The 23,954-nt window shown below is 36.6% G+C and overlaps 1 protein-coding gene across 3 annotated transcripts in view; it reads left to right on the top strand.

Annotated features, from left to right (window-relative positions):
- TNFAIP8 (TNF alpha induced protein 8) overlaps positions 1-22,464 on the top strand; it is a 46,486-nt gene extending 24,022 nt beyond the window's left edge. For 2 of the 3 annotated variants that reach the window (XM_058169029.1, XM_058169030.1), the window contains exon 2: positions 20,211-22,464. In XM_058169029.1, coding sequence (XP_058025012.1) covers positions 20,211-20,776 — 566 coding nt within the window. In that variant the 3' untranslated portion in view covers positions 20,777-22,464. Of the gene's footprint in view, positions 1-7,123; positions 7,266-20,210 lie in introns of those variants that run through there. The other variant, XM_058169028.1, reaches the window with a different exon arrangement.
- Positions 22,465-23,954: the final 1,490 nt, after the last annotated feature.

Genomic DNA, 23,954 nt, shown 5'->3' with positions numbered 1-23,954 from the left:
AGAACCGAACCAGACAGTTATAGAGGTGCAAATGACAGACTCAATAATTCCTTTGTAGAACTGGAGACGACTTCCGGTATCCAGCGGCAACGGACGTCTGGAAGGTTTCTCCTGCCTCCAGCGCCCGAATCCGGCCGCCGCCGAGGCCCTCAGGGGCCAGGTGTTCCGAAAAGGACACCTGCCGTACGGACGGCTCGCCAGGGGTCTCCCAGCCGATATACAGGACTGTGGGGACCGATGCTGGCGCGTCCTAGGCTTGGCGGGGTTCGGAGGCCACAGGCCGCGGCCATTATTTTGGTCGTCGCCTGGGCCGCTGTGCCCGGTGACACCGGGGCATTGGATTTATAACTGCAGCAGCCTGGTGGTGAACAGGGCACGGAGAAGAATTGAGGAGGAGAAGGGAAGGGAATATCGGTAAACGTGAGTGGAGTGCTCCGGAGTGCGGGGGGGTTTTCTCTCCCCTGCGGTTGGAAGGAGCACGAGTTATTCTGGAGAGAGGAGAACTTAAAATAAGAAGATTACCGGTTTTGTGGAGCTCTGGAGAGAAGAGGTGATGGAGAAATTTAGGAGGGAAGGTTTGAGGCCCCCCCTCCTTCTGGGGAACAGTGGTGGCGTCCAGCTTCCGCCTTCACTATGAGAATTTTGATGACATCACTTCCCTTCGGCTTCCTGGTTGACTAACTGTACTCTGGACTCGTTGCTCCTGTGAGTGCCCCCTGGTGGATCCGGAGGAAATTACAAGGATACTGTGCTTGCCTGAGGATTTTGAATACTTTTTTTTTCAAATGGCAAAAGGTCAGAGACCAACTGCTGGAGAGATGGAGAGAATTCTGGAAAAGTTATCCAATATGGACAAGAAATTGGATGATTTGCAAAGAGGCCAAACGGAAATAAGAGCAGAAATTGTGACTATCCAAAAGGATTTAAAGGATACTCAACAAGTCTCAGCAGAAAACAAGCAGAAAGTGGAAGGTCTGGAGGGTGATATGCGGGCAGTGCAGAAAAGAGAGGAGACGACAGGCAATGCTGTGCTTGGACTACAGATGGATAAAATGTCTTATTTCCTTAGGTTTCAAAATTTGGAAGAAGTGGACCAAGAAGACTTGAGAGATGTTGTGACTAAATTGTTGGGAGAATTTCTTGGGAGAGATGTTGATTTCATGAATTGGGATGTGGATCGAGTTTATAGAGTTAATTCGCAATATGCACGCACGCATGCAGTTCCCAGAGAGGTTCATGTCAAATTTGTGAGAAGAGAGACGAGAGATGAAATTCTTAGAAAACATAGGAGTGGGGCACTGATTTACAGGGGCAGGAGATAGCCATTCTGAGGCAGATTCCCAGACAGGTACGTGAAAAAGAAAGAAATATTATTTTTGTCAAGCAAATTGTACCAGAAGGAGTGGGCTTCAGATGGCTGATGCCAGAGGATTGATGATTTTCCGGGAGGGCATTACGAAAAAATCAGTACAATTGCGGAGGCTACGGCCTATGTGGAGGAACACAAAGCCTTCCTGGAATCAGATGACCCAGGAATTGAAGAAGGGAGGTTATAGATCATGGGGCTGAAGCGGCTGCCGCTGTTATGCCCTGGAGTTGGGTCAGGCTGAACCCAGAGTTCTGAGATCCAAAACTAGGAAGTGATAAAGATATTTGGGATTGTGTTGGTTTTCCTTATTCTCTTTTGTACGATATTCTGATTATTCTTGACTCTTCTTTATTACGTATTTAAAATTTGCAAACTTAGCTACTTCGTGTCACCTGCTTGCCTTATGGCTGTTGTATGTGTTAAAAAATTTGAGTAAAATTCTTATTTTAGATAAGAAAAATGAAAATTTACCATACCTGATATGTATTTGTATAAACCTTTTTTGACTAATAAAAACTTTTTGAATAAAAAAAAAAAAAATAATTCCTTTGTAGAACTGAATCAGCAGCTCCTTGGGCAGTTTGAGCTTCCTGAGTTGGCGCAGAAAGAACATTCTTTGTTGTCCTTTTTTGATGATGTTTTTGATGTTAGCTGTCCATTTTAGATCTTGCGATATGATAGAACCTAGAAATTTAAAGGTTTCTACTGTTGATACTGTGTTGTCTAATATTGTGAGAGGTGGAAGTATGGAAGGGTTTCTCCTAAAGTCTACCACCATTTCTGCAGTTTTGAGTGTGTACCGTTCCAGATTGTTTTGGTGCACCACAAGGCTAGTCGTTCGACCTCTTGTCTATATGCGGATTCGTCATTGTCTCGAATGAGACCAATCACTGTTGTGTCATCTGCGAACTTCAGTAGCTTAACAGATGGATCATTGGAGATGCAGTCATTGGTATACAGAGAGAAGAGAAGTAGGGAGAGCACACAACCTTGGTGGGGGGGGCTGTGCTAATTGTACAGGTATTTGATGTGACCTTGCTTAGCTTCACCTGCTGCTTCCTGTTTGTTAGCAAGCTTGTAATCCACTTACAAGTCTGTTCCGGTACCTGTAGCTGGTTTAGCTTAGTTAGAAGAGTGTCTGGAATGATGGTATTGAATGCTGAACTAAAGTAAATAGCCAAAATTAGGTGCCTGCCTTCATTGTTTAATTACCCAATTAAGTAAGCTGAGTTATTTGCTGATATTGGTATCACAGACATAATTTATTTCTCTGTCTTAGGAAGATGAGAACCAGTAAAGTTTATTTTAATATATTAAATTCTGGAAGACAAGTTATAGATGGGACATATATATAACTAAAACTCTCATGTCTGTTTGTAGTCTTCAGTTGGGTGAATTTGGAAGGTATAGGGCACGGGTGTCAAACTCGATCACATCACGTGACATATTGCGATGTACCACGACGTTTGTTGCCTTTGTGGAGCCAAGGTAGGTGTGGCCTAGGTGTGATGCATCCGGACCGTGGGCCACCAGTTTGCCCTGGTATAGGGCAACGATTTTGAATCAAGATAACTCAAATGGACTAATTTACCGAAACCATGACTCCTGTGGGAATGAAATTTGGGAAAGTTTGGCCAATTCAGTGTTACTGCATTGTTGCTACTTTAGCACTGCTTTTGGGCTGCCAAGATCAGTCACAACCCATGTGATCCTCATTTCCAGTGCTCCCTGATAGCTTCCCAGAAATCAATTGGGAAGCCAGCAGAAATTGTAAAGTTGTTTGTGATTGCAGGGAGAAAGTCAGTGGAGAAGCCAGCAGGGAAGGCAGCAAGTTCCTCAAGAAAGTCTAACCCACCTACACAGTCTTCCCGCAGTCTCACAGTGCTTATACTGCATTGGCCCCTCTCATACACACCCTTATTCCCATCCCCATCCGACAGCAGCTGCTTAACTGCCTGTTGGCTTTGGACTTGCAATGTCTCCAGGGAAGCTGCAGGAATTCTAAACTTTTCTGGGTTTCTTAACACAGCAACACTTTCAACAACAAGGCCTCAAAAGAGGAAGAGCAAAGCAAACCAATTAATGAGTTTTTATTTATTTATTTATTTATTTATTTGTTCGTACTTTTATATCGCCCTATCTCCCTAGGGACTCAGGGCGGTTTACAGCCAAATAAAACATAAATATATACAGAATAAAACATTAATTTAAAAAACTTATTAAATAGGCCGAATATTTAAAAATAGAAATATAAATAATAAAACCCCATTAACACCAGATTTAAAATTTAAAAATTCTAGTCCAGTCCTGCGCAAATAAATAGATGTGTCTTAAGCTCGCGGCGGAAGGTTTGAAGGTCAGGAAGTTGGCGAAGTCCTGGGGGAAGCTCGTTCCAGAGGGTGGGAGCCCCCACAGAAAAGGCCCTTCCCCTGGGTGCCGCCAGTCGGCACTGCCTGGCCGCCGGCACCCTGAGGAGTCCCTCTCTGTGAGAGCACACGGGTCGGTGAGAGGCAGTCGGTGGCAGCCTCTTTTCAGGATTAGGAAGTAAAGTAAATGTCCCTTAGTAGGAAAAAGGCTAATTTTTCAGTAAATATGAATAGCTTGACATCAAACAAACTAAATCTCTGATAATTACACATAATTCAATCATGGCATGTTGCTTAAAGTGCACTGATGAGCACTCGTGTCAGGCTTCAATTTCGTGAACAATAGTAACACAACTTTTCTCAGTGCATCTTCCCACTAACTGGAGTAAAAGAACAGATGTTAAAGAACATGCCAAAGTTTCTGTATCAGCATTGCCATCTATTGGTGTTTTATAATATTGGAGGCATTATTTTCCATTAAGTCTTCTTACGATTATGAGTTTCTCATCCGGCCAAGAGAAGTTGGATTTACAGTTGGATATATGACTGTCCATCTCTTGCATTTCAGAAGTGCAAGTGGGGGCGGGGGGGTGGACCCAGGCTTGTAAAGCAAAAATGGTCGTAGGCAAAATTTAATAAAATGTATTATTTTATTCTGTAAATTGTAATTCTGTAATTCTGTAAATTTATTCACATTTCTGAACTTCTTATCACCCTCAAAGTGGAGCCTTGCTGATATACAATAAAATGTTAAAATATAAAACAGTATATGAGGACCTAGGTTGTTGGGGGCAATATGCTGACTCTGTAAACAGTTTAGAGAGGGCTGTAAAGCACTGTGAAGTGGTATATAAATCTAAGTGCTATTGCTGTATATAAAAGTTTAAAAACATTAGGAGAAGGCAAGAATGATTAAATTTAAATTTTAAATTAACACATTTTAAAAAACTGACAAAACAGCCTGAGGAGATTGTGGAGACTATGTATAATATGTATGACACTAGTCTTACATACTGCTCCATAGTCAAGCATTAACATTCTGCACTACCTGAAGGTTACCCCATAAAGTGCTTATTACAGCAATCTAAATGTAGAATTACCAAGCAAGGTTATTTTTGTTCAAGCAGCTAGTGAATGGAGCTTTGCTGGCTGAGAAATTCTGGGAGTTGAAGTCCACAAGTCTTAAAGTTGCCAAGTTTGGACACCCCTGCCTTGGAGGCTGCAGCAATCCTTAATAGTCACTTGTTTGTCAAGGTATACTGTTGCATAAAAAGTCATTAGTCTTAAGTTGCTGAGTTACACTTATTTGTCAGTTGTATCATGGCTATATAGAAGTTATTTCAAGCTCAGTTTTAGCCTCAGATTCTCATTTCTAAGTCTTCACAAAAGCCTAGTAATACCTATTGAGAACTCATGAAGAAAGCATATTAGACATGTACTACTAAAACAATTGGTGGAGATTGTGCACAGAGAAACACCCATGCCTCACACAAAGGACAAACACTCAGGGTATGAAACAACCAGCTAAACTAATCCAGGACTAAATACTGTAAATAATGTTACTCCAAACTTTTTGAAAGCATGATTTGTTGAACAACTTAACAATGACTATGTTGGATGGGTTTGCGTGTTGCATTAAGCCAAAATTAAAGAATTACATATGTGAATAGGATCTTTAACATTAAGACTACTCAGCACCATAGATTTCAAAAACGAAATATACTTCGGAGCATGCAAGTGAAAGCAAATAAATAAATTTTCCTAAAGTCCTGCTATAGCTATAGGATTCTTGGGAATAACAAAGCTGCTTCCAGGAATCCCAGACAGATCTTCCAGCAGTCCCGCCCTGCCCTCCAGATCACATTTTCCTCTTTAAATCTGAAATGCTGCCCAGTCTTGTTGAAAACAGTAGACACACTATGGCAAACTATAATCCATAAACCTTTATAATTTTTGTAAAATCTGAATTTGCAAATTATGGTTTACCATTGGGATGTTTGTGGATGCCACTGGCTACCTTGAAATACCTCTTATAGGGATATAGAAGATTGTCTTATTATAGTCAATCTTAATAAAAGTAGTTTTAGCCTTCCTGTAGAGTTAATTTTCTGGTCTGGTTTACCTAGTGGAGTTCCCTCTCCTTATAATTTGGCCATCAAGGAGAAAGGAAATATAGCAGTTGCCCCTTCCCATACGATCCCATGGGATGTGTCTCTGAATCTGCCAAAACAACAATCAATTAATTTGACATCCTTAATAAAATTTGGTTCCCTTGACACCCAAAGCAGTAAAAGAGGAAGTAAAGAAGAAGAAAAGAAATTGTTTTACAAATCATGATGACTTGTAACTCTTGTAGGCTAAACAAGTTGCTTGAAGCATTAGTTTAATAAAATATAATTTGGAATGATGTGCGATCTGAATCTGATAAACCTTGACATTTTAGCTTGTTTGGGTTGGCATCATTCTGATGATCTTTCTATGCCAGGGGTGTCAAACTCGTGCCTCGTGGGCTGGATGCATCACGCGCTCACCACGCCCAGCCACATTTTAGTGAAAGGAAAAAGTCACATGACGACAATGTGATGCTGAGAGTTTGACACCCCTGTTCTGTGTGGTTATTAAGCATTTTCATTCACTTTGGGCATATGATCAATATTGGCTTCAGTCACAAATTTTATGATAATATGGTTAGTGGAGCTGGATTTGTCTGTTTAATGGACTGAAGACCTTAATGTAGTCTTCAAATTAGGTGCATAAAGTATCATCCGTGTAAGTCAGAAGGTTTGTTGCAGTGTTTGACAAATCATAGTTAATGTATCACTCTGCCCCATAGGCTGCTCCCCTGGAACTTGACAAATCAGTGTATTTGATAAATAGAGTGAACTGTGAAAACAAACAAATTTTTCCAGTATGTTTTTGAAAACTGAATCTCTGTGTGTTTGGATAGACTGCTGATCACCAGTCATGATTTAGTGTGATATCCTGGAAATGAAAGCACAAAGCAATAATGTATGACAAGTAAGATGGAAAATAAACCCATCCACTTTATTGTACTAAAATTCTAGCAAAAATTATGGGTTGGTTTTTTAAAAAATGTGGGCTGATTTTTACAGCAAAGATGAAAGAAACAAATCCAATTTCTATTGTTTGTGTGATATGGACTCACACTGCTTGTCAGTCTCTAAAACAATACTTAAAAACTGGGTATTCTTTTTCTGCTGCTTGGCTTGCAGTGGTTTCAGTGGTATCACACACACTGAGCTGAACAGGCAGCCATTTCTGGCAAATAAAAGGGTGTCTGAAGGTGCTCTTTTTCAGACGGTTCTCAGATGCATTCTCCAAGAGGTGGGACTTTAGAGCACCGCTGAGCTCTCATTGGTTAATTTCACAAAACTTTTCCTCTCTTAGTCCCAGCCCCCTTTTCTTCTTTTGAGAAGTTCATTTTGCTGCTTCTCAAACAGGCACGTCATCTAAATCTTCAAAGATTTAGGTTGATATCATGGGTTCCGAAGCAGATGATTCCAAAGAAGGTATGCTTTTTATTTATTTTTTTCTCCCAAGAGTTTTTTTTTAATTGTTGCTTTCCAAAGCTGCTTCTGGGAGATGGTGAATAGAGGTTTGTATTTGCTGTAATACTGAACTGTTTTAAGGGAGGGGAGAGAAAGCAAAGGAATCGGAAGACAACTATCTGCATTTCACTGAAAATGCAGCAGTTAAGCTCTTGACACCAAGGATGTTTTGTTCTTTGCAGAATGACAAGCATACACAAAGTGTAACTTAGAAGCTTTGTGTGCCCATGTACTCACAGGCAACAATGGCTTGAAAAGGGAAAAGATATACGTTAGTTTGAACACCCTCCGACTTTTCTAAAAGGAAGTTGTGTAATTCAGAGAACTGAAAGATCGTTATTTTAAGAAAGCGCTTTGGAGAAACAGTTTTACTGGTTGATGTATGTGGAATTAAATAACAGTATGTCTGTGGCAAAGTTTGTCAAAAGGGAAATATACTTCCTTTCTTTCCATGGTATGATGAGCATGTGGAAGGTCTGGAAACGTTCCAAGAAAACTGAATATTTAGCAGTGTAAATGTGGGTTGGGTTGGGAAATGACTGGTGAGAGAAGACGATTCCCCCCCCTCCTTGAAAATTTAATATGATAGCCTACTTAAGTCCAAAGAGAGGGTAAATACTTCTGAAAACATGGGCATATTTTAAACAGCTCAAATTTCCTGATTTGCTAAGAAGCCAGATAAGCTGCTGGTATAAACCACACTAATCAGATTGTCAGTTTGATAGTGAGCTAGGGAACTTCAAAATATTGCAGAGCGCTGCTTTCTTCTAATCTGAAAATCCCCACAATAGTAACATGTTCCACATATATCTAATGTGAATTAAAAGTGTGCTTGTTTCTGATTCAAGCCATTTGGCTGAGCAAAAGTTACTAAATTTAGTATAACTGGTGGAACAAATTTATTCAAATGCTCCCATATGCTAGTGCTTTCTGTTTGGGGAAGGGAATAAATGAATCTAAATCCAGATAACTATGCTAAACCCTTTTCCTGTAACTGCTTTAGAATTTAGCATTCCAACATTCTCATTTCACTTCTTTTGTGTAGTAATGAGTAAGCAGCATGCATGTCATGACAAAACAAGGAGTAGGAAGAAAACTTAAAAGTAATCTAACTTTACCTGCAAATTCAGTTGACTAAATTAGCACAGTGTTCAGGAGAATTATAGTCGTATCAATACCTATAAGAAACAATTCATTGTTTCTGTTTTTGAAAAACAGCTGAAATTAATACAGGGTAGACAATGAAGAAAAACTAGTGGTGGCTTTGACTCCAATGAAAATTAAATTCATGTTATATCTATATTTTGCTTTTAAAAAAATATGAAACATTAGATTTTGATATTTTAATGAAGGTAGTGATTCTGAAATTCCTGTTCAGCTCTAAATTAATTTCTAGGGTATTTCCAAGTTGAGTTGCTGTATTTTTTTTTACACCTCATGGAGAAAATCTATGTGGTCACTAAGACTGACTTGAGGGGACATAATCGTAATCACACTTTACACCACAAAATGTTTTGGATATATATGTGTCTAATGGCAATACTGTGTTTCTCATGGATATCTTTTGAATGATACTCCTTCCATTACAAAGCATTCAATGCATTTTATTTGTCTTCAAATTTCACTGGATTAAGGGAAATTTATTTCTAGGTAAATCTCTATACGATGACTGACTTGAGTAGGTAGTAACAATGGATGGTTGGTAGAGGTATACTTCTAAGGAGACCATCAATCCCATTACCCATTTATTTCTTTGCCTAAACCAGTTGGGTTTAGATAGTGTTTAGTTAATTGCTGCTGCTCCTAATTCTATTTCAGCTGTATGACTGAATTACATGCATCTGTTTTTTATTTTAATCGTTTCATAAAGTGGAGAACTCATGAAATAAAACTGTAAATATCATTAAGTTACATTTTATGCATTTTTGTATAACTTCCAGAAGAATTATACTTAGATATTAAACTTTTAATGAGTTAAAAACAGCATTAAGTCACACACTGTTGATTCTACAGCTAAGGAGCAATTATACTAGATCTTTATAATTGAATCACAGTGCACTGCCAGAGATGTGTTTTTATCATTATTTTGCATTGCATTTTAGTTTATGAAATATTAATAGAACCTTTGTAGTGATCAAACGTACAGCCTAAGTGAAATATCATATAATGAATGTACTAGAACACAAATTCTTGGCTTTTAGGAATGGAAAATAACCTGATCAGGACATTTGTTTTCTAGTTCATTTTAAACAAATATGTTCCTCTCTTTGGTTGCACTTCTCCTTTGTGCAAAACACACTAGCCTTACGACATATTTGGGGCTGGTCAAAATGAATGCCTATAACTATCTCATCTACTTCCTTCCATTTGGAATAGCTGAAATAGCCAACAGAATGAAAAGTTGAGAAATGCTTTCTAACGTTTATATATCCGGAATTTATAGCTTTCAGTTCTTGGGCCTAATCTGGCTTGCCAAGTCAGCCCTACCTTAGCTTATGACTCCAGTAGCATGAAATGCTTTAGTTATCCAACATTTTGTGATAAAGCAACAGCAGTTGTTGGTGGATGACCAGTTTGAAGGGTGATTATGCTTGAACCGTCTATTCCCCGAATGTGGAAAGCATTGGTAACAAGCTATCTTGCCAAACCATCAAGTGGGATGTCTGAGAAACATACACAGTTGTAATATCAATCCTTGGTATTATTCTGACTTGGTGGTTTCATTTCTCTCTAAAACTATCCAATTGTCTGAATTTACCTGGAATTGTATCTTCTTCATCTTTTTAGTTCAGTTATAGAATTGATATATTTCAAAACCTTTATGTAATATCAGGGTATAATGCTTCTTGTTGATTCTTTTTCCTCCCCCCCTCCCCCAAATCCACTGAAATTAGCCTCAACATGGATATTCTGAGGCCTTTCCTGGGTTTTACGAAGGACAAAAGAAGCAATTTGTCTCCTGGAGGCCATTTATTCTCAATTCCATGCTAAAAAACACACCTCGGCCCATCAGGAGATATCCTTCCACATCTATCCAAAGATTAGGTACAATTGTTGTTTCTGAACCCTCTCAATGACATTGAAATACACCATTCTGTCCAAACATCACATAACTGCCCAGCACAAGAGTGGACTTGAAATTTGGCTTGTAGTGATCCAACCTGACAGGCACAAAGAAATCTCTTGCCAGTCCCAGTTTTTTTCTCAAACGATGTGAATAAACTTATTTCAATTTTTTCTGTTATTGTGGGCCAATTAGCAGGCAATTACATAAGCCATCTTCAAACTAAAGCGGCCTCGGTTGCTTTATTGTTGCTGCAGAAGGACTGTATGCCGGTTATTTTGAACAGCTACAACTTTCTTACATTTTGATGGAAGTTACATCACATATTTCTAGTGTATAAAATACATATTATTTTTGACCCATGGCCTGATAAACATTGCTTATTTATTTTCAAGATAAGCTAAAACTATTAGCACACCTGTACAGGTTGACTCTTAGGTAACATGATAACGCTTGATGATTATAGCAAATGCAATGTAAAGCAAATATTGGAGGTGTGTCTAAGATATTGGCTTAATTGATTACTTAATATCTTGCAAATGATATTCTCAACCTCATATATCAGAAGTATATTAAAAGTATATATACAATATAAAACCAGACAGAGAATTCAATATGAAAATTGATTTACTCAATTTTCATACTGAAAGATAAGAATGAAGTTAATTGTGAAGAATAACTGTGACTATAGTTGAAGAGTTGAAAGATGTGTTAAGCAGTGGTTAATTTAAAATGGTTAATTTAAAAGGTTCTGATTTCTTACATGTAGCAGTAACTGAAAAGGAATAGTGAGGACAAATGATCTTGTAAATTGTCTGGAATCACAGTTGTGTTTACCAACCACAAATTAGTGTTTGTTCTCAGCATTAGCTGGTGGTTTATGAATGTATGGATAAGTACCAATGCCATGTGTTCTTCTCATTACAGTATTTCCAGCTTTTAACCTTTCACTTAAAGTTAGTCAATAATCCACAAAAATAAATCATGTTTATAAGCTGCAAAAAACAGGATAAGCTTGGACTCAACAACTGAATGAAATGATTTGAATTATCATCTTATATTGGGCTACTGTCTTCTAAATAAATGTTCACTAAAAGTGTATAAAACACTACCAGTATTCCTCATAAAACAGTATTCTGCAGGATACTTGAGCCTCAACTTTACAGTCTTAATAAATATCTGTCACAAGTTATCATTTTTATGGTACACGTTTATCTGATAGTCCTTGAAGGCTGTATGTCATAAACATAGTTCTTGGAGGCTGCATGTTATAAAGAAGCATTTCAAGAGCAAAACTCTGTGATAAACTACTATATCTTGTTGCTTAGCTGTAAAAAAGATGATGAAGGTCCAGTTCATATTTTTGGAAATCAAGGCTGAGAGTTGTTTTGTTTCAGCATTCATCTGGAAAAATAATATATAGGAAGTCTTTGTTTAGTGAACACAATTTAAAACCAATAACTTGAATATTAAGCAAAGCAATTTGTAAGTATAACTATGACTATACTTATCTTACTTTAGACTTCTTTGCTTTGCAGACCTGCAAAGGTCATAAATGTGAGGCTTAATCATAAAATTACTTTTTCGTCACTGTTGTAAATGGAAACAGTCGCTAAATGAGGCAGTCACAAAATGATGCCTACCCGTATGAAATCAAAGTTCATACTAATACACATGCAGTTTTGGTGCCAAGGGAGAAAAATTAAAAGAGGAGGGGTATGTGAAAGATCTTGAAAGTATGAGGCTAATAGCTAGAACATGGATTGACTACAATGAAATCATGGTTCAAATTCTTTTTTTTTTAAGTTTTTTTTTATTTTTTAGAAACATACAAACGTGAAAACATCTTCCATTCAAATTTAAAATACAATGTGTCGGTATGTGTGTTACATTTTTTTTGTGCAAACAACAGTTACCTATCATCAATTTATTTAATCATCCATTTTATCATCTGATTGTAATCAAATATTGTAATCACTTGATTCGTAATAGTCATTCTGGAACAATATGTTATCTTATTAGCCTATTTTATTCCATCATTTTAAAACAATTATTCAATAATTTTTACCTTATTAAAAAATCTCTAATCTTCTTTATCATAATTTTCCTTCTAACCATTGGTAAAATAAGTCCCATATCTTATAAAATTGCTTATCTTCTTGTTCTCTAATTTCAAACGTCAATTTACTCATTTCTGCACAATCCATTATTTTCTTGATAATTTCATCTTGCAGTGGCAATTTCTCATTTTTCCAATTCTTTGCAAATACAATTCTAGCTGCTGTTATTACATTCACAATCAAATATCTCAATTCTCTACTATAATTCTCTATTATAATTATATAATTCTCAATAGAAAAACTTCTGGTTTAAAGTCTATATGCTTTTTTATCATTTTTTCCAACCATGTATGTATTTTAGTGTAGTACCTTCTAGCTTCTACGCAAGTCCACCACATATGGTAATAGGAACCAGGTATCTGTTGACATTTCCAACATTTTTTGGATTTATTCTTGAACATTCTGGCTATTCTTGTCGGGAATGGTTCAAATGGTCATCACGATGTAAAAAAGATGCTGAGACTTTAGAAAGAGTGCAGAGAAAAGCAGCAAAGATGATTAGGAGACTGGAGGCTAAAACATATGAAGAATGGTTGCAGGAACTCGGTATTTCTAGTTTAATAAAAAGAAGGACTAGGGGAGACATGATAGCTGTGTTCCAATATCTCAGGGGCTGCCACAAAGAAGAGGGAGTCGGGCTGTTCTCCAAAGCACCTGAGGGTAGAACAAGAAGCAATGGGTGGAAACTGATCAAGGAAAGAAGCAACTTAGAACTAAGGAGAAATTTCCTGACAGTTAGAACAATTAATAAGTGGAACGACTTGTCTGCAGAAGTTGTGAATGCTCCAACACTGGAAATTTTTAAGAAAATATTGGATAACCATCTGACTGAAATGGTGTAGGGTTTCCTGCCTGGGCAGGGGGTTGGACTAGAAGGCCTCCAAGGTCCCTTCCAACTCTGTTGTTATATTATATTATATTAAATTCTTATACCTCTTTCTTTCTCCTGGACCATGTATAATACACAAGAACCGTGATGGCGTACCTATGGCACGCATGCCACAGGTGGCACGCAGAGCCCTCTGGGGGCACTTGAGCTGTCACCCCAGCTCGGCTCCACTGCATATGCACGCATGCCTTCCACCAGCCAGCTGGTTTTTGGGTCTCTGCCACGCATGTGCGGGGGGTGGGGTGAATGCGGAAGATGTGTGCGCATGCATGGGGCACACTCAGGGAAGTCGTGTGCACATGTGGAGGTTGCGCGTGCATGTGCGAGGGCAGAGCACACGGGGGGGTCACATGTGCATTGCATTATGGGTGTACACACGCACACATTCATGTGCACGCTTTGGGCACAGTGCCAAAAAGGTTAGCCATTATTGCACTAGAAGCTACTCTATTTTGAGTAAAAGAAACATTTTCCCCCTGCCTCTTGTGTCAGTATTGGACTGATATCAAATTAATTGATTGTGATGTGTAAGAATTATCCTCTTACTTATTTAGCATGGTATAGTTATGGTGGTCATGTTTAAAGGATTTGTGGCCCAATTCATTCATTGGAGGCCACAAGCCTTTAGAAAGGTATGTTAGAATATTTAATTATATAAGGAAACTTAAAATGACAGTTTAGGTGCGATTCATCTAAATAAGAACAGACAAAAGTGAAACCTTACAAAAAATCTCATTCTCTCCACTAGTGTGAATGTGCCAATGCTTCTTATAGCTATGGTAGCTCAAACCCCTAACCTTTTCCTACTGTTCTTTCCATTAACATATCCTTAGTGCTTGGCCTTGAAGCTAAGTGATTAGTCTATTAGGATTTTCTGTATTTGTCAACTCTGGCCTAAAAACCACCACGTCTACTTAACTTTAACACTTGGAAAGGACAGCAGGATATAACATAATGAGAACAATGTGTTTAAAAAGATGAAGTAAGTCTATTGAGTCTAAGGAAAGCCAGTTGATGTAGTAGTAAAAATATTGCATTGGAATCAGGGAGCCTTAAATTCAGTAAAGGTTGACAGATTTTGGAGTAGTCATTATGTCTGAGTTTATATTCTTTTCAAACACATAAATGAAGAATGTGTATGTTTTAATTTTATTCAGAATACAGTTTGCCTTGATATCAGAAATTTGAGAAAGTGAAGTTATAATTGAATGTAATTGGGTCTTGCAAAATCAATTCTAATTACTACTTTAGTTTATTCAAATCATTACTGTTCACTTTATGACTTTTTCCTTATTTTTCTATTAGTTTTACCAACACATACATACACACACAAACCAACCAATATATCTCTTCCCTCTGAAAGGTTAATGTAGTTTTAGTGTATTTACAGATCATATTTTAAAAGAACTTCTTTCAGGAAGGTAAACAGGAAGGAAATAGTTTCACCATGTTTTGAATAACTGATTGCTCAGATTCCTTGTGCAGTAGGAATTAAAAGTGAACAAGTTCATGCCATTCTCTTCTTTATACTACACGTTACAACTAGAATATACATACTGTGTCCCCAGAGCAGATTAGAACCCTCCATCTTGCATGCGAGTGACACAGTCTGCCAGACATTAAAATCTGCAGATAAATGACATATATAGATTGTCCTAGAGTTACAACTAGGCGTGAAATCCAACAGGTCCTGACAGGTTCTGGAGAACTGGTAGTGGAAATTTTGAGTAGTTCGGAGAACCGGCAAATACCACCTCTGGCTGGCCCCAGAGTGGGGAGGAATGGAGATTTTGCAATATCCTTTTTCCAGGAGTGGGGAGGGAATGGGTATTTTGTAGTATCCTTTCCCTGAAGTGGGGTGGGAATGGAGACTTTGCAGTATCCTTCCCCTGCCATGCCCACCAAGCTACACCACGCCCATCAAGCTTACTACCAGAACTGGTAGTAAAAAAATTGGATTTCACCACTGTTTACAACAGTTTATTTAGTGACTGAAGTTACAATGGCACTGAAAAAAGTGACTCATGACTGTTTTTCACACTTACCACCATTGCAGCATCCCCATGATCACATGATCAAAATTCAGACACCTGACAACTGATTCATATTTATGACCGTTGCTGTGTCGGGCGAGGTGTGATTTGCATCACCTTTTGCGACCTTGTGACAAGCAGAATCAATGTGGAAGCCAGTTCAATTTAACAACTGTGTTACTAACTTAAGATATGCAGTGATTCACTTAACAACGTGACGAGAAAGGTCGTAAAGTAGGGCAAAACTCACTTAAACAAATGTCTCACTTACCAACAGAAATTTTGGGCTCAATTGTGGTCATAAGACGAAGACTACCTGTATATATGTTTTAAAATAATTCATATTTATGTAACAGTGCCAGCCTTGCTACTAGACTGGAAACTAATCATAACTAATGTTTTCTGATGTATTCATTTGATTAATAGTCCGTGTCTCCCTTCACTTAGCAGAATTAGTGTGTTTCAGAGTAACAAGAACATTTATAGCTACCGTCTTGTGATTTGTTTTCAATAGCAATAATTGTAATGTTTGTAAAACCTTGCAAACAAACAGCCAAGTGGTAAAAATAAAATTCTATATAAACTAGATATCCAGGTATAATAAGTTCTTTTTCAGCGGGCCGTAAATATTTACCTTAATAACAAACTCCAGCTGACTTGTTACCATTACACCCAGGCTATATAAGACTACTAATTTTTCTAGACCATCTTATGTCATATAACAGGACAAACTGTGTATCCTACAATTAAATAAATGTATTCAGAATTGCATTATTTGTCCATCTGCTGTATATGTTCAGAAAAAGTACTTGAGAAGTAAATTTATACAACATCTGCTGTAGCAGCAACGTATTTAAAAATATGATACATCTTTGACCCATTGGACTTTTGACAAGTAGGTACAAAAATAACTTGAAGAAGGGTTCTACATGGTCAAAAATCTATGTCCTCTTTCAACATATTCTATTCACCTTCCTGGTTTTTTAAAATTTTCTCTGCACCCATAAACTGTTTTAAGTTATATATGCCCTTAGCATCATAATTTTCCAATAGTATTATTTGGTAATAGCATTGTGGTTCTCACAAAACTGTTGATACTTCTTTAGTTCATTGTGGACATAGTTTGGCTTTTGGTAATACTCATAAAATAGTCTTTTTAAAAAATAATAATAATGAGCAGTTTCTATAATAGAACTTCCTTCTTTAGTTCTTCTCCAGTTAGTTTTACTTCATACTCTGTCACAATTTTCTTTCACAATCTCCTTTGGTTTTCAAGTGGAGAAATAAAACGGAGACTTCAACAGAGTTGCCAGAAGAAAAGAATCAAACAGCAAGTCTTGATTTTTCTGTATTCTCCTTCCTGTTCTCACTCCTTTTCCTGGACGAAAATGTATTTCTATAAAGTTCTACCTATGTAGCATTCCCATTTTTTCCCATATGTATTCTGAAGCAATATCGGTATTAAAGCTTGAAAAACAGTAAGTCATATGCAAAGTCTGAAGGTCCCACTCAATGTATCTGCTTGCAGCTGGATAAAACATTTAGCTTAATCTTCTTAACAGTTACTTGCTATTTATTTGCCTGTGGTAAATTATTGTCTGTGGAAGCAGTTAGGTGAAATAAGAATAAATTAGTTCAGGGTAGTGGTGGGTTGCTACCGGTTTGGCCCGGATCTTATGAACCAGTAGTAACGGCGGTGGGAGGCTCCGCCCACCCATCCAGGTGTCATCATGGATGCTCTGTGCATGCGCAGAAGCACCGTGTGAGAGCAAAGCAAGCTGCGAACCGGAAGTGAAGGTAAGTGGAATCCACCTCTGGTTCAGGGGTGTCAAACTTGCGGGCCGTAGGCCGGATGCATCACGTTCTGGCTTCGGCCCCTCCCAGTTTAGCAAAGGGGGGAAAAGTCCCAATATGTCACGTGATGCTGCCATGACAACGCGAATTTGATACCCCTAAATTAGTTCTTCAGGGTCCCCAAAAGTTGCAAATAATTATAAATATTCCAATTCTTACGAAACTATGAACATTTGTGGGATAAATGTTTGCTTTTGGGGGGGGATGATTTACAAGCAGCAGGCTTAATCCACATGAATTATCTTGAGAGGTTGAAACTGTTCAGATAAGTGACATATCAAATATTTATTCTTACAATACAATCCTAAATTCACATTTCTTGCTTTGAATTATCAACTTTTCTCTATGAAGTGATTGGAGAGCTGCTGCCAAACCTGAAAAAATCAGACATTTCAGGCTGTTCCAGTAAAAAAGGAAAATCATTATTTCAAAGACAAATTTCATTGCTGTAGTATCCATTTCTTGGAATTTCATCATAAACAGACAGTGTTGAAAGAGGGAGTATAGATATATCCACAGTTTGAAAAGGAGAATGGAGTAGCAAAAAGGGAAAAACCTAAAAAAGTATAGCTATTGACAATGCAGTCACTCTCTGTGTGGAGTTAGGCAATTGTGGGTTGTGGATTGCATCTTTTACAGCTCTGAGATCAGGCCAGTAAAATTGTGTAACAAAACCACTAAACTTTTGGTAACACTTTTTAAAAAACTGCTTATGGCATTTAAACTTTTTTAAAATTATCTGTTGATTACTGCAATTCCAAAAAGCCTTTAAATGGCTTATAAATAATATAAAACTAAAATGAAAATGTAACTACATCTCAGAATTAAAAGCAATAAATCCTACTGTGCATTAACATAAGCATGACAACAGTCATTGCCTGCTGCAAGGACCTGCTGCATATTCAAACCCCTGAGGCTTTCCAGGGCTAAATTAAAGTGTTAAACTTGATGCGCTGAGTCTTTGGCTTTTGGTAATTACAATCAGTTTAATTTAATGCCTGATTCTGGTTTGCAGAGCTGTTGATATAAGTGTTTGCCACCAGACCTCTAAATATTTGCTATATATTGTATAATACAGGAAGTACAAACATAAAGCTTTGTGATAATTAATGACTGTCCAGAAGAAAAAGGATGTTGATAGATTTGACCATTTAATTAGGCATTGTATTAACATTTTTAATATATTAATTTGCACCTCTACCTAACGTGCCATTCATAAATAAAAAATTATAGTGAAATATATCCATTAAAACAAAAATGGAGGATTAAAAACAAATGTGAAAACAATGGATTTTATTAATTCAAGATAACTTATAAAAAGAATTAGTTAAATATGATGTGTCAGTGCCAAGCTGTTAAAGTAATGTTCTGTCTTTTTTTCAATTGTTGCTTTATATTTCCAGTACTTTATTTAGTAGAGGTACTTCCTTTGGCTGTTTTCTTCAAGGAAGTGAAAATGTTATATCAACATGCTGCAGAGATTTAGAAAGATCAACTAAAATGTAACATTGAGCTTCACTGAAATGCTCAGGCATAAAAATGTAAAGAAGAGTAATATGTAGCTGTTGCCACCCAAAGTGGTTCATCAACTAGAGTGCCAATCATTTGAAGGCAATTTTATAAGAATTGTATTATAGTGCAAAAAAAAAAATTCAAAATAGTGAAAAGCACCAGAAGTACCTTAAGTAAGTTATGTATGTGTACGTAGAGTATGTGAAGAAAAAAAATATTTTAATATGCAAGAATTGCTTTTTGAAAAATGTCAGATATTTTAGAATAAGTAATTTTATTTTCATTTATTTTATTTATTTATTTATTTTTATTTATTTACATTTATATCCCGCCCTTCTCCGAAGACTCAGGGCGGCTTACAGTGTATAAGACAATAGTCTCATTCTATTTGTATATTTACAAAGTCAATTTATTGCCCCCCCAACAATCTGGGTCCTCATTTTACCTACCTTATAAAGGATGGAAGGCTGAGTCAACCTCGGGCCGGGCTTGAACCTGCAGTAATTGCAGGCTGCTGTGTTCTAATAACAGGCTTCTAACAGCCTGAGCTATTAGGCCCTTCAATTAATTGTATGGATCAAACGTTTGAATTAAATGGGAACATAAATACCTGTTAATCATTTGATTAATCATAAAACTGATTCTTTATAGGAACTAGATATCTTTGAAAACCTGTGTGATTTAGGGCAGCGGTCCCAAATATTTTTGAAACCGGGGATCGGTTTTGTGGAAGACAATTTTTCCACAGACTGTCGGGGGAGGAGGAGCACAGAATCTAGATCCCGCACATGCACAGTTTTGCTCACCTTCCAGTTACTTCCAGCTGTAGATACTAGTCCCTAACAGGCTTCAGATCAGTACCAGTCCATGGCCCAGTGGTTGGGAATCCCTCATTTAGACCACGTGCATATATTTCAATCTTATATATATTTATAAAGATTGCAATACTACCTCTGGTATATAAACTTGGGGAAATCACTGAGCATTAAAATAAATTGATTAGACTGTGTTTAATAGCATAATTTTGTGATGTATTAGGACTTCTTAGACATATTCCAAGTTCCAGGATTTGATCTGTAGGAGTCTTTCAGAGCGAGCTTTAGATGATAGTGTTAAGTCTAACGCGTCTCAATATTTGTTTTATAAAACAGATATATAGAACTTTGTTAATTTATATTCATGTGATAATCTTTGTTTACATATGTATTAAATAAAGCAATACTCATAGTCCTATAGCTCCTTGTAATCAATATGTTTTAGCAGTTATATGAGGGGAAATCAAATTGTTTTTGTTGGTATAGGAAATACATGTGTATTATAACAATACTTTAAAATAGTTACTGTACTTTTATTATAGAGTTCTTAAAGTGTTTCAACTGTAATTCACATGTACATGACTGAAATTTCTGATTGTATTTGTTTGCTTTCTTCTAGTGGCAACAGATGTCTTTAATTCCAAAAGTTTGGCCATTCAGGCCCAAAAGAAAATTCTTTGCAAAATGGCTTCCAAATCAATAGCAACTGCTCTGATAGATGATACCAGCAGCGATGTGTTGGATGAACTCTACCGAGTGACAAAGGAATACATACAAAACAAGAAGGAAGCTGAGAAGATAATTAAAAATCTCATTAAGACTGTTATCAAATTAGCAGTTCTCCACCGGAATAATCAGTTTAATCAGGAAGAGACCGTACTTATGGAGAAGTTCAAAAAGAAGGTTCACCAGTTGGCTAAAACTGTGGTGAGCTTCTATCAAGTGGACTATACATTTGACAGGAATTTTTTATCGAAACTGTTGAATGATTGTAGAGATCTACTTCATCAAATAATTCACCGTCATCTGACTGCAAAATCTCATGGACGTGTCAACCATGTGTTTGATCATTTCTCAGACTGTGAATTTTTGGCTGCCTTATACAATCCATTTGGAACTTACAAGACTCATCTCCAGAGGCTTTGCGATGGTGTCAACAAAATGCTAGATGAAGGCAATATTTAGTTGTATCATTATCAGTTGGCTCATATAATCAAAGGCTAAGTATTGTTGATAGTCTTAGGGAGCCAATGAAAGAATGAAGAAAGGCTTCATAGTATTGGTGGCAAAGAAGAATTTAATATCAGTTGAAAATTCTTCAGCAGATTTATTTATTTATTTGGAATTATCTTTTTGCTGTTTCAATTTTTTTGATAATACTATGCTTTAAAATATGGATTTATAAAGCCATAAAATAGGACTACTCAAAATAAGTAGGAGTTCATAAAATAGGCAGGGATAACGAAATGTCATATTCTAAAAGTATAAGAATTTTAATAATTCACAATTTACAGATTGTGTCTATGCATACTTGCAGAACTGTGCTACCTATGTTGAATGAAGTTAAGACTGAACAGATTTAACAAAACCTTTTTAAATTCATTTAAATGTCCATAAATGTTTAAGTTACATTGCCATAATTATACTATTGAAAAATTTAAGTGGCTCTTTGAGGTCTAGAGCTTCATTTTTTAAAATGTTCAGGGCTTCCACTAGAAAATAATTTAAGTAGTGTGAATTGCTATTTCCATCACTGTTCTATCCCATATTATAACAAGAGTCTTTAAGTTGCTGTCCTCTAGCTATTCTTGCAATAAGCTTCCCAGAAGGGACTGCATTTCACATAAAGTGCTTCTGAAAAGCCCTGAACTAAATCTATACTTCCAGGGCAATAACACTGGGCTTCTTTTACGTGAACCTTTCTTTAATCAGCTTTATGGTTTGATTTCTTTATCTGTTCTGTTCTGTAATAATTTTGTATTATTTATCAATGTGTATGTGTTTGACAATCACTGAAAATTTACAGACATCCTCTACATCCTAAACATGCTTAATAGCACCATGTCATATATAGTTAAAAGTATAATAGTTTCCGGTTATATTTTGTAGAAAAATGTCCTTTCAGATGCAATTATTCACGAAAGATGAAACTGGAACATGTGTGTCTTCTACATGTACATATAATCCTTAATTTACAAACTCAATTGGGATGACAATTTCCATTCTAAAGCAAGGCAGTTGAGTGAATCATACCCAATTTTGTGAACTTTTTTGCCACAGTTGTTAAGCAAATCTAGCTTCATGATTTGCTTTTTTGATGGCTGGCTGGGAATGTCACAAATGACAATCACATGATCCCAGGCTGCTGCAACTATTGTAAATACATGCTGGTTGCCAAGGGCCCGAATTTAGATCACTTGACCATGGGGATGCTGCAACGGTTGGTGTGTGAAAACCAGTTGTAAGTCATTTTTTTCAATGCTACTGTAATTCCCAATGGTTGCTAAACAAATAATTGTAAATTGAGGATTACCTGTATGTACATTTTTAGGACAAGGTTAGACAATGTAGTGATTCTTAGAAAAAGATGTGGATAGTAATCTGGATGTAGAAACTACAAGTCTGTGAACCAAATTTGTAATATTTGTGTATTTTGGTTTTATTTGGAAATCAATGTAAGTGTCATGTAGGTTGAATATATAGCAAACATTAGAAAATATATTGCAGCAGCTTGAATAAATTTGTATAATCTTTGTACTGTTGAAAAAATGCTGAACATGTAATGCTTTACACTTCAAGCAAGTGGTTGATTTTTTTTACTTTGTCAGATTTTTTTATATTTTCTGAGTAAACTGAAGAACATTTGCACTCTTTTAAGTTTTATGTATGATTTTCTCTATCATTGCAGACACTGGCAATTTAATAACATCCAGATCAATTTTTAACTTTGCTTTACAGTTTTCTATTGATTACTGTAAATTATTCCTCTTCTGCTATGATATTTTCCCGTCCTCTTTCTGTCTCTTTCTGCAAGTTATGTGCTTTTAGCATTGTCAGATAACAATCTGTCACATTAAAGAGATTGATATACTTCCAAGCAAAGAAATCTCCAAGTAAAGATAATCTAGAAATTCAGATGTTACTGAAGTAAGTATAGCTGCTTTAACTTTTAGGAGTGTATAATATTTTAAGGCCCATATTTAATAAATAACTTTTTAGATGGGCTAAGAACTGAAATGGACAGAGCGGCATTATGAATGTCTGGGATAGGTAATTTTCTTTTTTTAATCCCTTTCAAAGCAAGTTCTACATTTCCCTTTTTAATAAAAAAAGAACTGGGTTGGGGGTTTTTTACCTCAAAATGGCAGGAATCTATCTGTCAGGAGTCTTATCTGGTCAGTTTTTTGTAGGTTTGTGCATTTTATCTCACAAACATATTTGGGTATTTAAGCAAAATATAACTGGTAATAATATAACAATGTATATGCTACTAAAACTTTAATGTCCATAACCTTTAACGGGATGAAACGGGATCATGTCAATCACGTTACCTCAGTTGGGCATAAAAAAATGCCAGGACTTACTACACATCATCACTCTTCTACTGTTCTCTTTGTTTATAGGAATTTGATATCATTTCCCTCTAATTCACACTTTCTTATCCTCAGCAATTTTAAGAGGGGTGGACTTCCCCAGAATTCCCCAGCCAACTCCCAATTCTGGCAGCTGCAGTCCACCCATTTTAAAATTGCTGAGGTTGAGAAACACTGCTCTAATTCTTCATTTCATTTCCTTCCCCATCAACGTACCGAATGGTTATTTTATTTAACAGGAGAACATTTCAGTGCAATATTATACAGTATATAAAGGCTTCTACCACAATTAGATGCATGCAAATCATTTTGAGTTAAAATATTTTGTGCACAATTGTACGTTTGAAATGTTTCATGCACCATTCACAATAATGCCTTTGCTAATCTTCAAAATAGCACAAGATATTTTTGTTTATTTACACTTTAACTACAGTAATTACTACATTTTATAGTCATAAATTTAAAACCAGGATCTCTATGCTGCTCTTTATTACCAGATGCTATTGCCCTGAATAAACTCTATTAAGGGTATCCAAATTCAGCAAATCTTAGTGTGATTATCCTATATAAAGACATTCATTCTAGCATGATTTCTTCATTTTTCCCTCATTAAAGATATGGCATTTCCACAGACAAATCTAAGTAAGGACCTTGTATTGACCCAGTTGTGCACACTCTTATTGAACACTTTTTTCAGTGTATTTTTTCAGTATAGATTAAGTGAAACCTGGCTCAATAACAATAACTGTGAGAGGGACTTTGGAGTCCTA

This window comes from Ahaetulla prasina, chromosome 2 (genome assembly GCF_028640845.1).
Source record: "Ahaetulla prasina isolate Xishuangbanna chromosome 2, ASM2864084v1, whole genome shotgun sequence".
In the NCBI taxonomy this organism is placed as follows: Eukaryota; Metazoa; Chordata; class Lepidosauria; order Squamata; family Colubridae; genus Ahaetulla; species Ahaetulla prasina.
The sequence above is the reverse complement of the archived record's forward strand: the minus strand, read 5'-3'. Positions and strand labels throughout refer to the sequence as shown.